At 49.3% G+C, this 20,709-nt stretch overlaps 1 protein-coding gene across 3 annotated transcripts in view; it reads left to right on the forward strand.

Annotated features, from left to right (window-relative positions):
• SLC20A1 (solute carrier family 20 member 1) overlaps positions 1–20,709 on the forward strand; it is a 140,606-nt gene that overhangs the window by 38,928 nt on the left and 80,969 nt on the right. For all 3 annotated transcript variants that reach the window (XM_033949292.1, XM_033949293.1, XM_033949291.1), the window contains 4 exons: positions 201–797; positions 1,929–2,069; positions 2,175–2,260; positions 18,067–18,163. In XM_033949292.1, the coding sequence (XP_033805183.1) occupies positions 452–797; positions 1,929–2,069; positions 2,175–2,260; positions 18,067–18,163 (670 nt within the window). In that variant the 5' untranslated portion in view covers positions 201–451. The remainder of the gene's footprint in view (positions 1–200; positions 798–1,928; positions 2,070–2,174; positions 2,261–18,066; positions 18,164–20,709) is intronic.

Here is a 20,709-nt window from a genome sequence, read left to right on the forward strand (position 1 = left end):
ATGCAAAATTTTAAACCACATTTTTAATGGCTAAATAGTGGATGTGCATTTTTAAGAAAGTACAAATGGAAAATTAAAATATTTGCTATATAAAGATCTGGTTGGTGTGGCAAATTTTTTAAATATTTTGGTTAATTAGACAGTCTGCTTTGTTGTGCTGGTGCTCCTAAATTGTACACTTTTTTTTTTAATCTTTACAGGATGAAGAACTTGGGTGCTGTATGTTCTACACAATGGAATTTAGTTCAGCTCTTTTGATTCTTCAAAGCCAAAGGAACTTCAGAAAACATAATCTTATACGTAGTGGATAGCAATAGCTGTACTTTGAGAATCTTAGTACATATTCTAGTTTACAGTATTTATTTTAATAATTTATTCAATACTATTTTCATACCTCATTGTTTACATATCAGGTTTTTTTACATTTTCAAATCGCTATTTTTTTTAAAAAATGGAATCAACTACAGCTTTGATGAGTTTAACAAGTACAGTCAGCAGTAAGGGCTTTGGTCCCATGGTAGATTACCTTTGGATGCTAGTAGTTGGGTTCATCATTGCATTTGTCCTGGCATTTTCTGTCGGTGCCAATGATGTAGCAAACTCCTTTGGAACAGCAGTGGGATCTGGTGTGGTGACCTTGCGGCAAGCGTGTGTCCTGGCAACTATTTTTGAAACTGTGGGCTCTGTTCTGCTGGGGGCCAAAGTGAGTGAGACCATTCGGAAGGGGTTGATTGATGTGGACATGTATAACTCATCCCAAGCGCTATTAATGGCAGGATCCATCAGTGCCATGTTTGGTGAGTAATATTCTCATTGCTATTATGTTTTTCTGCTAGGTATACTGTATTTGAAGGGAAGAATAGGAATGAGTTTAACAATGCACTAGAATATCGTAGGATAGTATAATGGAAAAATACACATGACTGTGCCAAGAGGTTGAATTAGCACAAGTTTAAAATCTGAATAGTAGTGATAATTTTCTAAAGGTTTCATTCCTTGTCATCAGCAGTAGATGAATCCAAAAATGAGGTCTAGGCCAATTCATTGTGCTGAATTCAGCATGGTCATTTCATCGCTAAATCAGTGCCCGAGCCAATTGGCGCTCGGATACTGATTAGAAAGTAAAGCTACGACAGCTCAAACCCTGCTGGAAAAACTTGCCTGCAAATGTGTTACAATGAGGTTAGGTAATCACCCGGCGATGACAGAGAATCACCTAGAGTGCTCATTTTAATATTAATGATCTCATTGTACTACATTTGAGTGACAGAATTGGAGGCAGCGAGGATGCTCAGAAAAGACCACGGTGAGCCATTCTGGTAATCGGCCGGTAAAATACAGCCCCGCTAAACTGGCTGGAGCAGGTTTAGCGACCGTGTTAAAGTTACATTAGGTTTTGAGAATCTTCCCCTCAGTGAGTTTCTGCTTGGGTACATCCCACTAATCAGGATGATGCAGCCTGGATGCTGATGGAAGGTGAAATTTTAGTCATCAATGTTGATCATCTTTTTTTACTTTAGACTGGCTGCATTATCCTGAGGCCCCCCAATTCTTCCCCCTTGTCAAAAAGAAAATAACACTCCCCCATTCCTCCCCCTCGCCATAAAAAAGAGATCTGTCTTTCTCTGTAGTACTGGTCAAAAAATTAAATGTTCAAAATTAATCATAACTGCAATGGTGATTGAGGCACGGGTGTGGTTTTAAGGGATCAGTTTGGCAGAGCTATACTGAAGTTTTTCAGAGATGTCACTGGTAAAAATTGGTTTCTCTAGCTCTATCTGCTGAGGGAGAGGGTGTTGTAGTCAGACTAAAGGAAATTAATAGATATGACTAAATCTCACCATTTCAGTTGCCTTTTATCATATGCAAAACATATATACATAAATTGAAATGCTTTTTCCACCATTCCTCCTCACTTCTTCCTGTAGGTTCAGCTGTATGGCAGCTAGTTGCTTCATTTTTGAAGCTTCCCATTTCTGGTACTCATTGTATTGTGGGAGCCACTATTGGCTTCTCTCTGGTGGCCAAAGGACAAGAAGGAGTCAGGTGGATAGAGCTGCTTAAAATTGGTAAGTCAATCTTAATTTTTTAAAAACGTTTTCAGGTTTTCTCAACTAAACAAATGTGAATCCTCTCTTTGTTGGTAATTTTTCTCTTTTTTTTTTTTTTACTAGTGTTGTCCTGGTTTATCTCGCCTCTTCTTTCGGGTATCATGTCTGCTCTTCTGTTCTTCCTTGTCCGCATGTTCATTCTACGCAAGGTAAGAAATGTTGTTTGGGTTGGTTTTTTTTTTTTCAAGTATTGTTAATGGTTTGTAAGTATCTTAGTTTTGTTAAGACACAGCATTCTAGCCAATTTCTGCTTTGGTGCTAATGCTGGATCATATTTTAAGTAATTCAGATACTTAAAGGGTAGGTGGTGATGTGAAGCTGCAATTTAAAATTTTTAAAACACAGAAAATAACAGCAGATAAACAGATAAGTCATATGGCCTTATCTAGTCTACCTAGCCATACCAACTTAAGAGAGGATTTGTACAACTTACTTAAAATCCTTGGAACTTTGGCCCCGATTCACTAAACTTGCCGACTGGATCATTGTTGGGCAATTCTTGTTGAGTGACCGATTCACAACCGATTCTACATGCAAATGATCTGATCGGACACACGCCCTATAGCGATCCCATGGATCGCTGTAAGAGTGATTGAAACGCATGTACAGAGTATCCTTGTTGATTATTGATGCAATTTACGCATGCACTAGCTCTTCGCCCTTTACTACAGGGTTTATTCGCACATGTCATTGACGGGTATTGAATGTGCTGCCCGCAAAGCATTGTGGTAAAAAAATGTAATATAAACAGCAGAAAAGAGATATCTGTTCTCTTCGGGGAATGCGGAAAGTTAGCATTGCTAATAGATATGGTTAACAACGCTGGGATCACGCACGGTCATATGTACAGCATACAAATCCATTGAGGCTGTGCGGCTTCTTGGGCCGTGAATTGCGATGCAAACAATGCGACCCTGTGACATCATATACACATGACAAATGAGCTCTAAAGAAAGGGGGAGGGGGTGACTGCAGTTTACTTTTCTGGCCTTACTTAAAAAGAAATGATTTGTGACCGACACAGTGAATTATTTTTTTGTGTGGCCAGACTATGGGCATTTATTGAACAGAACATGAATTCTTATGTGTATGTAAAGTTATTTTACAGTTTTATTTTTAATTTTAATTGTTGTTTTATATGGAGTTGTAACCTCAATACTGATATTTCTGAGCAAGGATAGTAAGCGACAGGGGGAGATAGAGAGCACTAAATTGATCTCGGGTATATCTTGAATGCACAGCCTCCTGGCCAATCAGTATAGGTCTTTTCAAAGCAGTTGAAATAAAGCACAAAAGTAAATCACATAAACCGTATTAAACATTGATGCTTCAAAATCGAGACTGCAATTTCAGTCTAAAGGCAAGACCAAACTGCTCCTGAGAGCGACAAACCTTGCACCAAGTGGGGTTCTGGATTCATCTGCTGTGACTAAAGGAAAGAAAATTATCAGGTAAGGACATAATTTTACCTTCCTTGTCATCAATAGCAGATGAATCCAGAGACTAGTAGGATGTACCAAAGCAGTCTCCAAATGTAGGGAGGGAAATAAACAAGTGAACTGTCCTGCAGCACGTCCAACAAGATAGGACTACTGCGTGAGCGGACTGCTGAGCACGATGGACCTCGGGTCTGACCCAGTGGAGGCATTGCTTATGTTCTTATGACTCCTAGAGAGTATATATCCTATGAATATACAGAGGGTAACCCCTCTAGCCCATGTGTGCAGGAGCAATCCTCACCTAAGAGCACCATGCTGTGGAAAACCCCAGCTACTGTGTACCTCCACGAATACCGTGTTTCCCTGAAAATAAGTGTCTTATACTAATTTTAGGCCCAAAAAAGGCACTAGGTCTTATTTTCGGGGTATGTACATGATATCTCCCTTCCTCTCCTTCACCCCAATTCTTCCTCTTTCCTTTCTCTTCCCCACATGTGCAGCTTCTATCCTATCCTAGCCTCCCTCCCATCCCTCATGCAGCAGGATGCTTGCCCAGCTTCCCTTTCCTCCCTCCTATCCCTTGTGCAGCAGAACCTTTGCCCAGCTTCTATTCTACCCTCCCTCCCATCCCTTGTGCAGCAGGACCCTTACCCAGCTTCCTCTCCCTCCCATCCCTTGTGCAGCAGAACCCTTGAGCGAGTGCTGGGGGGGGGGGGGCGGTGCTTGCTCAAAGGTTCTGCTGCACGAGGGATGGGAGGGAGGGAAGGGAAACTGCCGGCTATCCTGCTAGGGCTTATTATCCCTGGACAAGCAGGCATATATTCTCACATGTGGGTGACGTCATCTACGGAGCCCCGCGCGGACAGCTTTTCAAGCAAACTTGATTGAAGTTTCAAGTTTGCACACTGCACCACGCATGTGCTAGCCTTCCTGCCCACTAGAGGGCGCATCCCCACCTCGTGGTCCTCAGTTCAATTTCATCCGCGGAGCCAGAAGCCCTGTGGAAAATTGTGCTCTGCTTTGCCTTCTGTCGCCGCGGCTGTGTCCTACTTAATCGACGCGGTCGCTGCGTTTTGTTGTTTTCTTCCTTGATTGTTCGTTCTTCTGATAAAAAAAAAAAAAGTTAATTTTTTCGGTAGCTCCAGGGGCTCCCGGTAGCTGCGGCCGTGGGACCTCGCCTGTTCTCTGCTGCTTTTTGGGCCCATGTCCCAGCCCGTGACGGGATTTAAGAAGTGCGGTCGGTGCGACCGACTCCTGTCGATTACTGACCCTCATCGGTGCTGCTTGAGGTGTTTGGGGCCCCAACACCCGACAGACTCTTGTGCCAGGTGTGCCACTTTTCAAAAGCGGGCTCTCGAACGTCGCAAGGCCCGCATGGCGGAACTTTTCGCCGTTGAGTCCCCGACCGGGAAGGCCTCGAGTTCGGCCTCGGCTTCGGCCCCGGCCTTGACCTCGGCCTCGGGCCCCTCGGCTTCGCCTCGACCTTCGGCCCCGCCGAAGCCTGTTGCCTCGTCCAAGCCGACCTCGGGTAAGTCTCCACTTCCCTCCTCAGCTCCAGGTTCGACTAAGAAGCCATCCTCGGGCTCTTCGACGGCGGGAGGGTCTTCCTCCGCCCAGCCCAAGGTATCAAAGTCGATTGCCCCGAGGGAATACACGAGACCGAGGTCGCCCTCTGAGGAGCATCGACAGGTGTTACCACCGGGGATGACTATCCCGGACTTCCAAGACTTACTCCGGGCTTTGATCGCCTCGGAGCTGTCTGGGGCCATTGAGCACCTGCAGCAGGCTTCGACCTCGACTGCTTCGGTCTCGGCTGCCCCGCAGTTGGCGACCTCGGCCTTGGGCACTTCGGCCCCCGAGGTTCGTACTGCCTCGCCCTCGGCCTTGCCCTCGGATCCGGCATCGGGGGGACTACCTGAGCGTAGCGTGCAGCCCCGTGATAAGATGCGCCGGGTGCGGAGACTCTCGTCCTCTTCTTCTTCGAGGTCCTTGAGAGGCTCCTCGCCTTCGGGCAGGCCTCGGACGAGGCGCCGTCCGAGGAAGGCGAAGCGATCTCGCGCCTCGCCTCGGAGGCGCGGTCGTTCGTCGCCGCTCGGGGGCGAGACCTTACAGGTCTCGGAGCTCCGACTGGATAACCCCAGCCTTTTCCGCTCCCCGGTCGGGGAAGGTTCCCGTACCTCCTCGCCGAGGCGGAAGGGACGGGCCTCGATTCCTCGTACCTCGGGGGGTTCCCCCGAGGCTCCTCTCAGGCATACTCGGTCCCCGATCCCCTCGAGGTCCCGGGAGCGTGCCTCATGGGGATCGGGGTCCGGTAGAGAGCCGAGGTATTCCCGCGAGGCCTCCCCTTTCGGCTCGGCGGGGAAATCGCGGTCTCCTTCTCCGCCTGCCAGACCTTCGTCATTCTCCCGGTTTGTGCAGGATATGGCGGGGGCTTTGGGAGTGGACTTGTTGGCAGGTTCCCACTACACCAAGGAGTTTTTGGAAGAGCAGGATCTTCCGGCTCCCCCTCGGGAATCCCCTCGCCTTCCGCTGAATAAGGTGCTTCATCAGACCTTACTGAGAAATTTGGAGACCCCTCTTACAGTCACGATGGTGCCGTCCAAGATGGAGTCGAAATACCGGACCCTCCCTCCTAAGGGGTTCGAGAAGGCGCAACTCTCCCACCAATCGCTCCTGGTGGAGTCGGCGCTTAAGAAGTCTCAACCTGCCAGGGTGTCGGCAGCGGTCCCGCCGGGGAGGGAAGGTTGGACCCTTGACAAATTTGGTCGTCGCCTCTACGCTAACTCTCAGATGGCGACCAGGGTCTTAAATTATGCATTTTCCTATTCGTCCTTCTTGCGTACCATGGTGAAGGACCTTCCATCTTTTAGGGAAGTCATGCCTGATTCCCACAGGGAGAAGTTCGCCACTTTTATGTCACAGCTGTCGCAATTGCGCTTGTACCTTTTCCACGCTGTGTACGACGCCTTTGAGCACGCCTCGAGGGTGTCGGCCTGTGTGGTGGCTATGCGCCGGCTGGCGTGGCTCCGCACCCTCGAGATGGACTCCAACTTGCAGGAGCGTTTGGCGAACTTGCCCTGTGTGGGGTCTGAGCTGTTCGACGACTCCCTGGAGGCGGCGACCAAGCGTCTGTCAGAGCAGGAGCGTTCTCTGGCCTCCCTGGTCCGCCCCAAACCTAAGGCCCCGCCGCAAAAACCTTTTCGTCAGGCCCCGAGAAGATATCCGCAAAAATCTATGCCGGCCTTCTCGAGACCTCCGCCCCGACGTCCACCCCAACAGGGTAGGGGAGGTCAGTCTAAACCCCCAGCGCAGGGAGCATCCAAGCCCTGCGCCGTCTTTTTGACGGGATCTGCGGTTGGGGGTGGGCCCCCTCCGCGATATCGCCGAACCCCCTCCCCATCGGGGGTCGACTCAGGTCCTTTTCCGGGGCTTGGACCGAGATTACATCCGACGCATGGGTGCTCCTGACCGTCTCCGAGGGCTATTCACTAAACTTCTTATCACAGCCTCCGGACAGGCCGCCCAGCGCTTGCCCGTCCAATCGGAGCCAGTTGCCCCTTCTCCTGGTCGAGGCCAGGGCCTTGTTGAACCTACGAGCAGTGGAGCCGGTCCCTTCAGACCAGCGAGGTCGAGGGTTTTACTCCCGTTACTTTTTGGTCCCGAAAAAGACCGGGGATTTGCGCCCCATTTTGGACCTCCGGAAGCTCAACAAGTTCCTGGTCCGGGAGAAGTTCCGTATGCTATCGCTTCCGGTTTTGTACCCCCTGTTGGAGGAAGGGGATTGGATGTGCTCCCTGGACTTGAAGGAAGCATATACCCATGTTCCGGTGCATCCCGCTTTCCGCAAGTTCTTACGGTTCCAGGTGGGAGAGTTGCACCTTCAGTATCGGGTCCTTCCCTTTGGTCTGGCGTCGTCCCCTCGGGTGTTCACCAAGTGTATGGTGGTAGTCGCGGCAGCCCTGCGCTCTCGGGGGCTGCAGGTCTTTCCCTACCTGGACGATTGGCTGATCAAGGCCCCGACCAGGGAGGGAGTTATCTTAGCGACCCAACAGACTATCATCTTACTTCAACGACTAGGGTTCGAAGTGAACTTTCCCAAGTCTCAGTTATGCCCGGCTCAGTCTCTACAGTTTATCGGCGCCGTGCTGGACACGGTTCGCCTCCGCTCTTTCCTCCCCCCTCCTCGGAGGGAGGCCTTGCTTCGGTTAGGTCGCCAAGTATTGAAGCTATCCGTGGTGTCGGCTCAGCGTATGATGATCCTTCTGGGCCACATGGCATCAACGGTCCACGTCACTCCCTTCGCTCGCTTGCATCTGAGGCTTCCTCAGTGGACTCTGGCCTCTCAATGGCGACAGGATCGCGACCCAGTCTCTTGTCCGATAGCAGTGACTCCTTCTTTGAAACGCTCGCTCCGTTGGTGGACCGACTCTTCCAGTCTTTCCAGAGGTTTGCTGTTTCTCGTTCCTCCATGCCGCAAGGTCCTGACCACGGACTCCTCGGAGTACGCGTGGGGGGCACATCTCGACGGTCTGCGAACGCAGGGCCTATGGTCGGCCGAGGACCGTCGTTGTCACATCAATGTGTTGGAGCTTCGTGCCATTTTTCTGGCTGCACGAGCTTTCTGCCACCTACTGCACGATCAAGTAGTGCTCGTGCGGACGGACAACCAGGTGGCAATGTATTATGTAAACAAACAAGGGGGGACGGGCTCTTGGCCTCTATGCCAGGAGGCCCTGCGCCTTTGGGAATGGGCCGTCTCCTAGAACATGTTCCTGCGTGCGGTTTACATCCAGGGAGAGAAGAACTGTCTGGCAGACAAACTCAGTCGTCTTCTCCAGCCGCACGAGTGGTCGCTGAACGCCCGGGTTCTACGCGAGGTCTTCGACCGCTGGGGGACACCTCAGGTGGATCTGTTTGCCTCCCCGGAGACTCACAAACTACCCCTCTACTGTTCCCGGATGTATTCCCGGGACCGTCTCGAGGCCGATGCCTTCCTTCTCGATTGGGAGGGGAGGTTCCTTTATGCGTTCCCTCCTTTTCCTCTGATCTTGAGAACGCTGGTACATCTCAAATCGACCAGAGCCACTATGATTCTCATTGCGCCTCGTTGGCCAAGACAGCATTGGTTCTCCCTGCTTCTTCAACTCAGTGTCAGGGAGCCTCTGCTTCTGCCTGTCTTTCCCTCTCTGCTGTCTCAGAGTCGGGGTTCGCTGTTACATCCCAATCTGCAGTCTTTACATCTGACCGCTTGGTTCCTTTCCCCTTGACTTCGATTCCTGTTTCTCAGTCGGTGAGGGAGATTTTGGAAGCCTCGCGCAAGGTCTCGACTCGGCTCTGTTATTCCCAGAAATGGACCAGATTTTCATCCTGGTGTTCCTCGAACCATCTGGACCCGAGTTCAGTGCCCGTGTCTTCGGTGCTGGACTATTTGTTGCATCTATCTCAGTCTGGACTGAAGACGACTTCCATTCGGGTGCATCTCAGTGCCATTGCGGCGTTCCATCGGCATCTCGAGGGTCGATCTCTCTCTCTTCATCCCCTGGTAACTCGTTTCATGAGGGGTCTCGGGAATGTCCATCCTCCTCTGAAACCTCCTCCTGTAGTTTGGGATCTTAATGTGGTCTTAGCTCAGCTGATGAGGCCTCCTTTTGAGCCTCTTGATAAATCTCATCTTAAGTTTCTCACTTGGAAAGTGGTCTTTTTGATTGCGCTCACATCCGCTCGTCGGATTAGTGAGCTGCAGGCTTTGGTTGCGGATCCACCTTTTACTGTGTTCCATCATGACAAGGTGGTTCTTCGCACCCATCCTAAATTTTTGCCTAAGGTTGTGTCTGATTTCCACCTCAATCAGTCCATTGTTCTTCCGGTGTTCTTCCCGAAGCCCCACTCTCATCCTGGTGAGGCGGCGCTTCACACGCTTGACTGTAAGAGGGCGTTGGCCTTTTATCTCCAACGTACCAAGTCTCATCGGAAGGTTCCTCAATTGTTTTTGTCCTTTGATCCTAATCGATTGGGACATCCTGTTTCCAAGCGCACCTTGTCCAACTGGTTGGCGGCTTGTATTTCTTTTTGCTACGCTCAGGCTGGTCTCACGCTCCATGGTCGAGTCACGGGGCATAAGGTCCGGGCTATGGCAGCTTCTGTTGCTTTCCTCAGGTCTACTCCTGTGGAGGACATATGTAAAGCTGCCACTTGGTCTTCGGTTCATACGTTCACCTCCCACTACTGTCTGGATACTTTGTCCAGAAGCGACGGCCGGTTTGGCCAGTCGGTGTTACGTAATCTGTTTTCCTAAATTGCCATCCTCCCACCTGCCCTTTTTTTTTGGTTGGCTTGGAGGTCACCCACATGTGAGAATATCATGCCTGCTTGTCCTGGGACAAAGCACAGTTACTTACCGTAACAGGTGTTATCCAGGGACAGCAGGCATATATTCTCACAACCCGCCCACCTCCCCGGGGATGGCTTCTTTGCTTGATATGGAACTGAGGACCACGAGGTGGGGATGCGCCCTCTAGTGGGCAGGAAGGCTAGCACATGCGTGGTGCAGTGTGCAAACTTGAAACTTCAATCAAGTTTGCTTGAAAAGCTGTCCGCGCGGGGCTCCGTAGATGACGTCACCCACATGTGAGAATATATGCCTGCTGTCCCTGGATAACACCTGTTACGGTAAGTAACTGTGCTTTTTCAGGGTAGGTCTTATTTTGGGGAAACACGGTAGTATGAGTGCAAAGCAGCCTCCTATCGTGATCGCCAGGCTTCAAATAACCTCCTGTGGAATGCAACCAACATGTCTGGCAACGTCCCTTAGCTGATGGCAAACCCCATGAGCCTCGTCGTAAACCAGACCCTCTTCCATCGCAAGGTTCTAGGGCATCCAGCCTGGACACATGACAAGTGAAGATTCTCCATCTGACTGAAGCCCTCTTAAGCACCAAGTTCCTTGGACACAGGAGGCCACACTGCTGACCCCAGCAAAGAATAATGTCGGAGGAAAGGCAAGGCATCCCCTTGTACCAGACACTACTCTGTACCCGGCATACGAAGAGACAAGTGCCTGTCCCAGCATCCCAAGGAAATACATTAACAACCTCAGACACTGAGGTAGCTTATTCAACCTCTAGTCCATGCCTCCTCATGAATGAACCCAGCAGGAGTGGAATGAAGAACTCTGAGTAATAGTGAGAGCTATAACTAGCCTGCAACCAGCCTAGCCATAGCTTAACTGCCTTCTGGCCGGGACCAAACAAGGTATACCAGGCAGCAAGTGAAATGGTTCCCTGGCCAAGGCCAACCCACTACCCGTGTGGCAGCAACTAAGGCTGGCCGGTTAGTGGTGGCAAAGGCAGTACTGCTGGAAGCGGCGTCCCTCCTCCAAGAGTAGAAATACTGACAGCAATGGTGATGTCGGCTGCAACGGCAGTGACCCCCAATCAGTGGCAGGAGGGAAGGGCCTTAGGCGACCACCCTTAGGGCCTTCTACCGTCCACTGCTGCCCGACCTGCCTGCAAGCCCGTGGGCGCCTACTACTACTGCCACTTGCCTACGCGGGAAAGGAGTAAAATACTCCTCATACCGGTGCCTCTCCGAAGAGAACAACGATCTCTGTAACTCCACGCCCAGAGCCCAAGTGAGCTTATGGGACTTCAGTATCCAAGTTTTTCAGGGGGAGAGGAGGAAAGGGACCTGGGATCCTAGGTGATGCCCCCCCCCCAAAAGTAGGCACCGTACAGCCTATATCCTGCAGCTCAACAGGCCTGCTCCTCAGGAATCTTTTTCCACCAAGGCCTGAGCCCCAGGAATCTGCCTTCCACTGGGGCCTGAGCCCCAGGAGAATTTCTCAACTTGAGGTCCATGTCACAGGAGCCTTTCTCATCTGAGTCTAAGCCACAGGAATATCTTCCTTCCACTGAGGCCTGTGCCCTGAGCCACTTGAAAATTGCTGAACTGAGGACTGAGCCATGGGAATCTTACTCATCTGTGGTCTAAGCCATGGAAATATTTTTTAACTGAGGCCTAAAGCCAAAGGAAGATCTCGCCTCTACTGAGGCCTAAAGCCATAGGGCTATTTCCTATCTTTTTTTTAACTGAGGCCTAAGCCACAGAAAATTTCACATCTGAGGCCACATGAAGATTTCACATCTGAGTTCTAAGCCCCAGGACTAAAACTCAACTGAGGCCTACAGCACAGGAAGAGGTCATCTCTGAGGATTTCGCCTTTTTGATCCATCTGAAGAACACTGCTACCTGCAACAGACCCTCACCCCCCTTTCCTTTGAATAGGAAACCAAAACTTGAGAGTAGCCACCCAGGCACTTATATGGCCAGCCACATTAGCCACTAGCTTACCTGTCTAAAAGATCACCTGCTAAGCGTGTGCTGTCACCAAAATCTGGTACCTTGCATGTTCAGGGCAACCATACTGCAAGGAACACCCGAACACCGCGAAAGTAGCCGTATAAGGCAAAAAATGCACCAGCCCAGGCCGCACACCGAAAAAAAATGTGCCTGGTGTGTCTGGAATCCCAACGCAAAGGCCTATCCTTAAAAACTTACCAGGGGTCATAAGGAGCTGTGTGTCACCTGAACCTCTACCTCAGGCTGAAACAATAACCACTCTCTGCTCTAAAACTAGCTATAAATACCAGGGCAACCTCCTCCCTGAAAGAAAGAGAGCGAGGGTTAACCTCTGATATAGTTTCAACCTTGCAGAGGCCTCCGTTCCCCAACAACATGAAGATCGTGGAAATGCTGCCCAAAACACAGCCTCAGGGAGGAACATTAAGTCAGTTGTGGCACTGCTGACCTTGCAAAAGACAATCGTGTGCGCTCTAAAGACCTCTGTCTCTTGAACCAACCAAAGAACCCCGCCTAGCTGCCAAGGGAAACCGCAGGGCCGGGATGAGATCAACACCCATCTTCTCCCCCCGATTGACGGCTTCCTCGTTTAGCAGGTGGCGCATCTGGGTAATCGATCACACCCAAACTAACCAGCCAAGCTGCACGCCACAGAAATAGCTCCCAAACACAACTCCGTGCTCGTCCAGGGCGCAAACCCGGGAGACTAAAGCCATATAGGCAAAAAACCCCTCTGCAGCCGCGTCAGATGCGCAGGAAGAAACGCGCCCTCCAGCGCTGATCAACCTACCACTCGCACATCCGGCTAACAACCCGGCACCTAAATTACCAAGTACTCATGTGCTCCAGAACTCCCGGAAGGCAAAGGGAGAAGTGCTTGTGCTGTAGCGCACAGGAGCTGTGCCGGCACACCAGATCGGGCTGCTTCTTCTGAAACCTCCAACCACATTTCCCCACTGAGGCCTGCCCCCGTTTCTTCTCCACTGGCAGGGAGGGTGGGGAAGGGACCGGGGTGGGCCTAGGTGTTGCCCCTAAAGTTAGCTCAGTCTGGCCAACACCCCTAGGCTCCACTGAAGCCATAGCAACAGGAGCAAAAATAGCCTTCCATCCTCAGGAGCTAGAACCAGAATGAAATCAGCCATCCAACCTGCTGGAGATAGCGTATTCTGATTGGCCAGGAGGCTTTGCATCCAAGATATATGCGAGGTCAATTTAGTGCTCTTTATCTCCCCCTGCTGGTTGATGGATGTAATCCCACTAGTCTCTGGATTCATCTACTGTTGGGCCGGTGGGACAGGCAGAAGACTTGAAATCCAGCTTTACAACTTCATGAGGCATTAGATCCCCAGGCATGCTTCTACAGCATTGCCTGCATATCTCCCATTCAGCGATTTTGGGAGGATCCTTTAAAAAGGGGGTTTTGGGTGGTTTCCCTGCATGCCCTGCCCCCCCTTATAAAATCCTAAAATTACCGTTTTCTGGGGATTCCTGTTCCTTTCCTAGGTGGCCATCTTGGATTTTTCCCAATCTGAATAAATCTATATATTTTTTTTATAGGTAGAAGTTTTGTTTTTGCTCCAAACATCATAGATGGCATTCCCAGGTTTGGATGAATAGATTTCATGCCTCGTTTGCGGCGGATGGCTGTTGGTTGCACAGCCGCGGTACATTTGCGCTGCAGCCCGCAGGGGGGGCTAAATCTGCAAGGAAGTGGTGCCTCTCGCCTCAGGGGAGACCCTCCATGAGCCGCCTTCCCCAATTTCTGTGAAAAACACGTTTGGGGGCTCTCAGGTGAGCACTGGCGATGTTTTGGTGTAACACAAGCACTTTCTGGAGAAAAACTTAAAAGTCCTCCAAGTATTTAAGTCCAAGGCGCACAGGGCGGCTTTCGCCGCAGGATTCCTTCTTTTCTCCGGAAATTGTACATAGGTTCTTTTAGGCATCTCTTGTACAGAAGCCCATGCCTGTGATCATCTCACCGACATCTAGGCCATCCATAGGGATGTCGCTGCTGCTTGGCCTGAGTCTTTCGCTTGGTTCCCCAGCAGGAACTCTGGAGTGTAAAAGGGCGATGGCTGTGATGGCGTTGGGCACTCTCCTGATCCCTCTGCTTTCACAGGGAGGTTCTGAGGCGGCTGCTGATGTGGAATGTTTGGCGGAGCTCTGTGATCAGTCTCCTTGTGGGTCTCGGGACCTGACTGATGATCCCACAGCGTGCAGGTTCCTAAAACCTGCTTGTCTGGAGGACCTTATCACAGAAGCCCTGAAGGAATGGTCCCTTCCACAGGCTCAGCCTGTCCAGCAGGAATGTTCTCTCATGAGTGATACCCTTGATACCCCGATGCAGGTTATATCCTATTGGAGGGTCCCCTGTTTTGCACTAGGGCCGTGGCAAGGATTTGTCCCATGACGGGCGGTTTTACTAAGTGCTTTGCTTCTCTGAAGGTGGATTCAGTTGTGACTCGGGACACCATGCACACTTCTTTCCCTCCCAATGGAGGAGTGGTCTTGAAGGATGTTCAGGACGGGCATATGGATTTCATTCTTATGCACCTTTTTAAAAAAATTCTGCTGCAGCCGGTGTCAAGGCGGCGCCAGCCTTGTCCTTCGTTGCACGGGCGTGCCCCTCCATACTTCACCCTGCCCTGTCACTGTGGTGCTGCGTGATTTGGAATTGGGTGGATTGTATGGCTGATGCTTTATCTGACATTCTGAAAGTTTTCGCCAAGCTAGGTGCCTCTTCAGCGTCTACCCAGAAGATGCTATGGATCAGGCAGCGGTCTGGGGACTTCTCCTCTGAGGCCACCCGGAACACGTTTCCCTTTTAGGGACATCGTCAGTTCAGCCAGGGTCTGGATCATCTCCTGGCATGTGTACAACACCACAAGCCAAAGGCTTTAACCGGGAACAGAACACGTCCCACCAGGGGTTCGGGGCGTTCTGATTTTAGCCCCTTTGGACGTCCTCGGCAGTATAGAAACATAGAAGATGACGGCAGATAAGGGCCATAGCCCATCAGATCTGCCCACTCTATTGACCCATCCCCAAGTCTACTATCCTAGGGATCCCACATGGGCATCCCATTTGCTCTTAAATTCTTGCACGCTATTTGCCTCGATCACCTGCACCGGGAGCTCGTTCCAAGGATCAACCACTCTCTCAGTGAAGAAATATTTCCTGGTGTCGCCATGAAATTTCCTGCCCCTGAGTTTGAGTGGATGCCCTCTTGTGGCTGAGGGTCCTTTGAGAAAGAGAATCTCTTCTTCCATTGCGATACAGCCGGTAATATACTTAAACGTCTCGATCATGTCTCCTCTCTCCCTACGTTCCTCGAGTGAGTACAGCCGCAAATTTTTCAGCCTTTCCTCGTACGATAGATCCTTGAGCCCTGAGACCATCCTGGTGGCCATCCATTGCACCAACTCTACTCTCAGCACATCTTTTCGGTAGTGTGGCCTCCAGAATTGCACACAGTATTCCAAATGAGGTCTCACCATGGTTCTGTATAATGGCATTATGACTTCAGGCTTCCGGCTGACGAAACTCCTGCGGATGCAACCTAACAACTGTCTTGCCTTAGATGAAGCCTTCTCCACATGATCAGCAGTTTTCATGTCTGCGCTGATGATCACTCCCAAGTCTCGTTCTGTTAAAGTTCTAGCTAAGGTCTCACCATTCAAGGCGTAAGTTCTGCACGGATTTCTGCTGCCAAGGTGCATGATCTTGCATTTCTTAGCGTAGAAGCCCAGCTGCCAGGTCAAGGACCAAAGCTCCAACAAATGTAGGTCCTGTGTCATACTATCGGATGAATTGCCATCTCTCACTATATTGCATAGTTTGGTGTCGTCAGCAAATAACGTTATCTTACCTTGAAGCCCCTGAGTTAGGTCCCCTATGAATATGTTGAAAAGGAGCAGGCCCAAGACTGAGCCCTGCGGTACTCCACTGGTCACCTCCGATGTTTTAGAGAGGGTACCGTTAACTACCACCCTCTGAAGTCTGCCCTCCTCCTCAGGGCAGAGGTACCTTGTATTCTCCAGGCCACGTTTCGGGGGGAGGGGGGGGGGGCTGGCAATCGGCAGTCCTCAGACGAATATCCAGCAGCCCTTCCTCTCCCCCCCCCCCCACCCCGAAGACTCAGTTCTGGCGCTTGGTCTTCAGCCCCTCTCCCGCGCATATGGGGGGGAGCTGTCTGCTTTCTTGGTGGAATGGGAGACCATCGCATCAGACTGCTGGGTCTTGGATGTGTTGCGTGACGGGCTCATGTTGGAGTTTCTCCATCCTCTCTCCATGTACTTTCTAGTTTCCCCTGCAGACTGCCCCGAGGTGGCGCTTTGGGTGCAGGCCACGGTCTGCAGACATTTGGATCTTGCAGCCCTGAGCTCGTGCCAGAGGGCGACTTGGGCTTTGGGAGATACTCGATATACTTCTTAATCCCAATGAAAAACTTGAAGTTTGGAGACCTAGCCTGGATCTCAAAGCGGTCAATGCGGCACTGATGGTGCCCTGCTTCCACATGGATTCTATTAACGCCAGGGGAGTTTCTGGCCTCCCTGGATCTCATGGAGGCATATCTGTTTATCCCCATTTTTCTGGTGCACAGGAAGTTTTTGTGGTTTAACGTCCTGGAGCAGCACTTTGTTGGCACCCAGGACCTTCACCAAGGTGATGGTGTTAGTGTCAGTGCATCTTCGCTTCTGGGTGTCCTGGTCCATTTGTATCTGGACAATTTGCTGTTCAGAGCTCCCTCTCTGGCCGAGGGAATCCAGGCGGTTGAGTAAGTGGTCTACTTGCTGCAGTGTCTGGGCTGGGTGATCAACCTTTGTTCTATCCCTTGAAAAAGCAAACCCCCTGTTACTCCAAATCCTGGGTGGGCATCAAGTGACTCCACCAAAGTGTTCCTCCCATCTCCCGTCAGGAGAAGATTCAAATAGTCATTAGAGACTTATTGTCACTCAGACCCCGATGGCCTGGCAGCATTTCCAGGTCCTGGGGTTTATGGTAGCCACAATCAATGGAAATCATAGGCCAGAGCTGGACTGTGTCCCTTGCAGCAGGCTCTGTTATCCCAATGGAATCCACAGCGGGTCCCATTGCCTTGGTCGGTGGCGGCACACAACAGCATGACGTGGTGATTGCGTTCCTTGGCGCTAGCCAGGGGCCTTATGCTCTGGATTAGCTGACTCCGTCAAAGGATGCAAGCCTCTCCGCCTAGGGGGGGCAGTCTGTTTGTCTGCTCTGGTACAGGGCCGGTGAGCGCCCTCGGGGAGCAAGAGTCAACTAGTTGCCTAGAACTGAGGTTGATTTGGCTGCCTCTTTTTGCCTTTCCAGGCTGTCTCTGTCATCGAGATGTCAGTGTCCTCGGACGTTGCCATGGCGGTGATTTATGTCAACTGGCAGGAGGGCATGAGGAGTCTCCCCTTAACCCTATATAAGAAGGGTTATCGCCTGCTTTGATACAAACTGAAGAGGACAGGAGAGCCTTCTGGAGAAGGAGGAGTTGAAATCCTGGAGTGGATTCCTTCTGCACGGCTCGCAAACATGGGGAGACTACTCTACTGTCCAGAATGACATACTTATCTACTAGAAAAGATAATAGCAAAGTAAGAACATAATCTTGGGCTGTATGGTGAGAGGGTTATCCAGTGCATGGGTTATCCAGTGTATGCTTTTTGGGTTGGAAAGATGATGTAGTACAAAATTTTTAAGACATCCAAGTTTTTATTGTAAAGATACAAAGATCTGCATTTCCATGATATATTGAAGTGGAGAAGTAGCCTAATGATTAGAGCTGTGTTCAAATCCCATCACAGCTCCTTGTAATATTTGGACAAGTCTTTAAGTCTCCATTGCCTTGAACAGAAATATACCTTCTGTACTATATGACTTGTAAGCCCAAAAGTGATTAAAGTGTTTATACAAGAAATCAAATAACAGTTTAATCATCTGCACTAAAATTAAGAAATGCTGTAGTTTAGGTAAAACGGATCACCTTACCAAATTGAAGGCAACTTTTTTTTTTGTTTGTTTTTAAACAATGCCATTTTTTTTACTTTGTGCTGTTTTTAAAGGTCACATTTTCATGTTTTGATACATTGAACTTGACTAGTTTTTAATATTAGGGAGCACCTTTATACACAGTTCTGGTTTTCTTATAGGTGGATCCTGTTCCTAATGGATTGCGAGCTTTACCAGTTTTTTATGCCTGCACAATTGGAATCAACCTGTTTTCTATCATGTTCACTGGTGCACCTTGTAAGTAAATTTTGAACATATTTCAAAGTTTTAAAAACAGTTAATTTACTGAACTTCCATTAAATACAAAATTTACCACTTTTTACTTTACAGGGCTGAAATCTTCTAGATGCTGCTGGCCTGTGCCGCTTACAGAAGGCTGCAGGCTAGTGTGTGCTGAGAATTCTAACTTAGATAGTTAACCGACAAGAGGCCTGCACAAAAACTAAAATCCATACAGACCTTTCCTCTTCATTTGTACAGGAAAAGTTTTCCATCCCATGATGATCCACTGGAGTTGAGGATCATGACCATTCAAGAGCTCTTTTCTCTCCCCCACTTAACTGAATTTTAACAGATTTAAGTCCTGTTGACTTTCCTCTTTGCCTCCAAAGAACTCCGATACAGTTCCAAACATCATTAAAAATAGTCTCTGGCCTTGCCTCACCTGCCCTCTCCAAAACCTGATTAAGAAGAGCCAGCATGCTAGGCAAGACAATTTAATTTCTATTAAATTGTTAGGGATGAGCTGATTATGTTGGAAAGTTGAATTTGGGGCAGGTGCTACACATTCAAATGTGTGTGGTTTCTCCCCCTCCCCCCAACCTTTTAGAATTGCAAGGAATGTTCTGCTTTTTTCAGATACATTTATGTTCCCATGCTCTTAAGGATTTGAATATTCGTACTTTCCTGCCAACCTCTCGCTGGAATAACGAGGTTCATTTCCTTTCATAATATGTGTAAAACTAATCCATTTTTAGACCTGTTAACACTAAGAAGGGCTGTTTGTGTAAAGTTTTGTTTTTAATTACCCAAACTTAATCATTGGTCACAGCTGTAAACTCCATCTTAAATCTGAGGATTTTGAGCAGGGGGTGTTTATTGGGTCACAGTAAAGACCCAATAAAACAGTGATATGATGTATATTCACAAATTTTAGGTGCTCTTTTCTCATAAATTAAAGGCTCTCTTTTTGTTTTATATACTTTTTTTTGTAAAACGTCTCAAATGACACATGTCATCTAGAATAGAGAGATTCACAGACAGAAATCTAACCCATTCCCACCTATTCCTTCTAAGGTCCAGTCCATCTCTGCCCATCCCTGCAAGAATTATCTTCCCTCCCTGCCCATAACTTTCATTTAATTATGCTACTAAAATACATTAGAGGCTCTAGCAGAGACCAATTTACAAAGTATGTATTCTTCACAATTAATATTTCCAAACAAGCAAAGGCTACTACTATTATTTATCACTTACAAGCACTGAAAGGCGTACACAGTTGTACATTTTGACATTCACAATGTCAAAGGAAGAATGCATTAGAGAATGACACGGTGGTTGTTACCCGCGGGTAACCCGCCAAAACAGTGACCAAAAAAAAAGGTCACCGCGAGATCGGGGACAAGGCCATTCACTGCCCTGTGGAGCGGTGAATGGTTAGCACGCGCAGTGAACAAGCGTTCGATCCGGCAGCTCCCTCTCTCCCGCCGGCCATGCATCTCCCTCCCTCCCTCCTTTTCCCTTACCTTTTCTTGTTGAAACTGGCGATTTCTATAAGGCTATGAGCTGTATTACAGCCGGAGCCTTGAAGTTGCGTCGCGTTGCCTGCTGGGAAAAATCTCCTCTGATGCAACTTCCTGTTTCCGGTTGCATCGGAGGAGACTTTTCTAGCAAGCAACCCGACACGACTTCAAGGCTTTGGCTGTAATGCAGCGCATAGCCTTATACAAATTACCAGTTTTGCCATAAGAGAAGGTAAGAGGGAGGGAGAGAAATGCACGGCTGGCCGGCGGGAGGGAGCTGCTGGACCGCGTGAAGGGTGCTGGAGGTGGGGGGATGAAGAGGAGAAGACACTGAGGACGGGGCGGTGAAAGGGACAGCGGGGGCAGTGAAGGGGATGGCGGGGACGGGGCAGTGACGGGGACAGAATTTTTCCCCGTGTCATTCTCTAGAATGCGTACTTTGTAAATGGGTCTCTGCCAGAGCCTCTAATTTACATGTATGTAAATATAAGTTATAAATACTCTACTCTAGCTGATGAGGATACCCATGCTCTGTCAGATGAAGACTTCCTCTGAAGGTGGCCAAAACTCCCTTCTACCAAATTTGGCAGGCAGCAGCATTGACCCTGACCTACAGATGCTGGCTTCTCAGTGACTCAAGGAAGTTGCCAGCGACTGCCACACTTGATAGAAGGGAGTTCCAACCACCCTTTGGAGGAGAGGTCCTCAGCTGGCATTGCTTGGGGATCCCCCACCATATGTAGCAAGGGTCTGGGTGGTGTTGGACATACTAGTTCCCAAGTCAGAAAACTCCAAAGAAAAATCTTAAAAATAAAAGCAGGAAAAAATAGCAAAATTATTTTTTTAATTTAATTCATTTTCTTTCCCTTTGTCCCCAAAGAGCTCAGCTCAACAAAAATAAAGCAAATAAAAATAAACCCCAGTCATTCTCACTACCCCTCAGTCTGTCTGCCGAAAGGTTAGACAAACTGGGGCTCTTTACCCTGGAAAAGCGGAGACTGAGAGGAGACATGATACAGACTTATAAAATCATGAAAGGCA

The sequence above is a fragment of the Geotrypetes seraphini genome, chromosome 6, assembly GCF_902459505.1.
Source record: "Geotrypetes seraphini chromosome 6, aGeoSer1.1, whole genome shotgun sequence".
Classification (NCBI taxonomy): domain Eukaryota; kingdom Metazoa; phylum Chordata; class Amphibia; order Gymnophiona; family Dermophiidae; genus Geotrypetes; species Geotrypetes seraphini.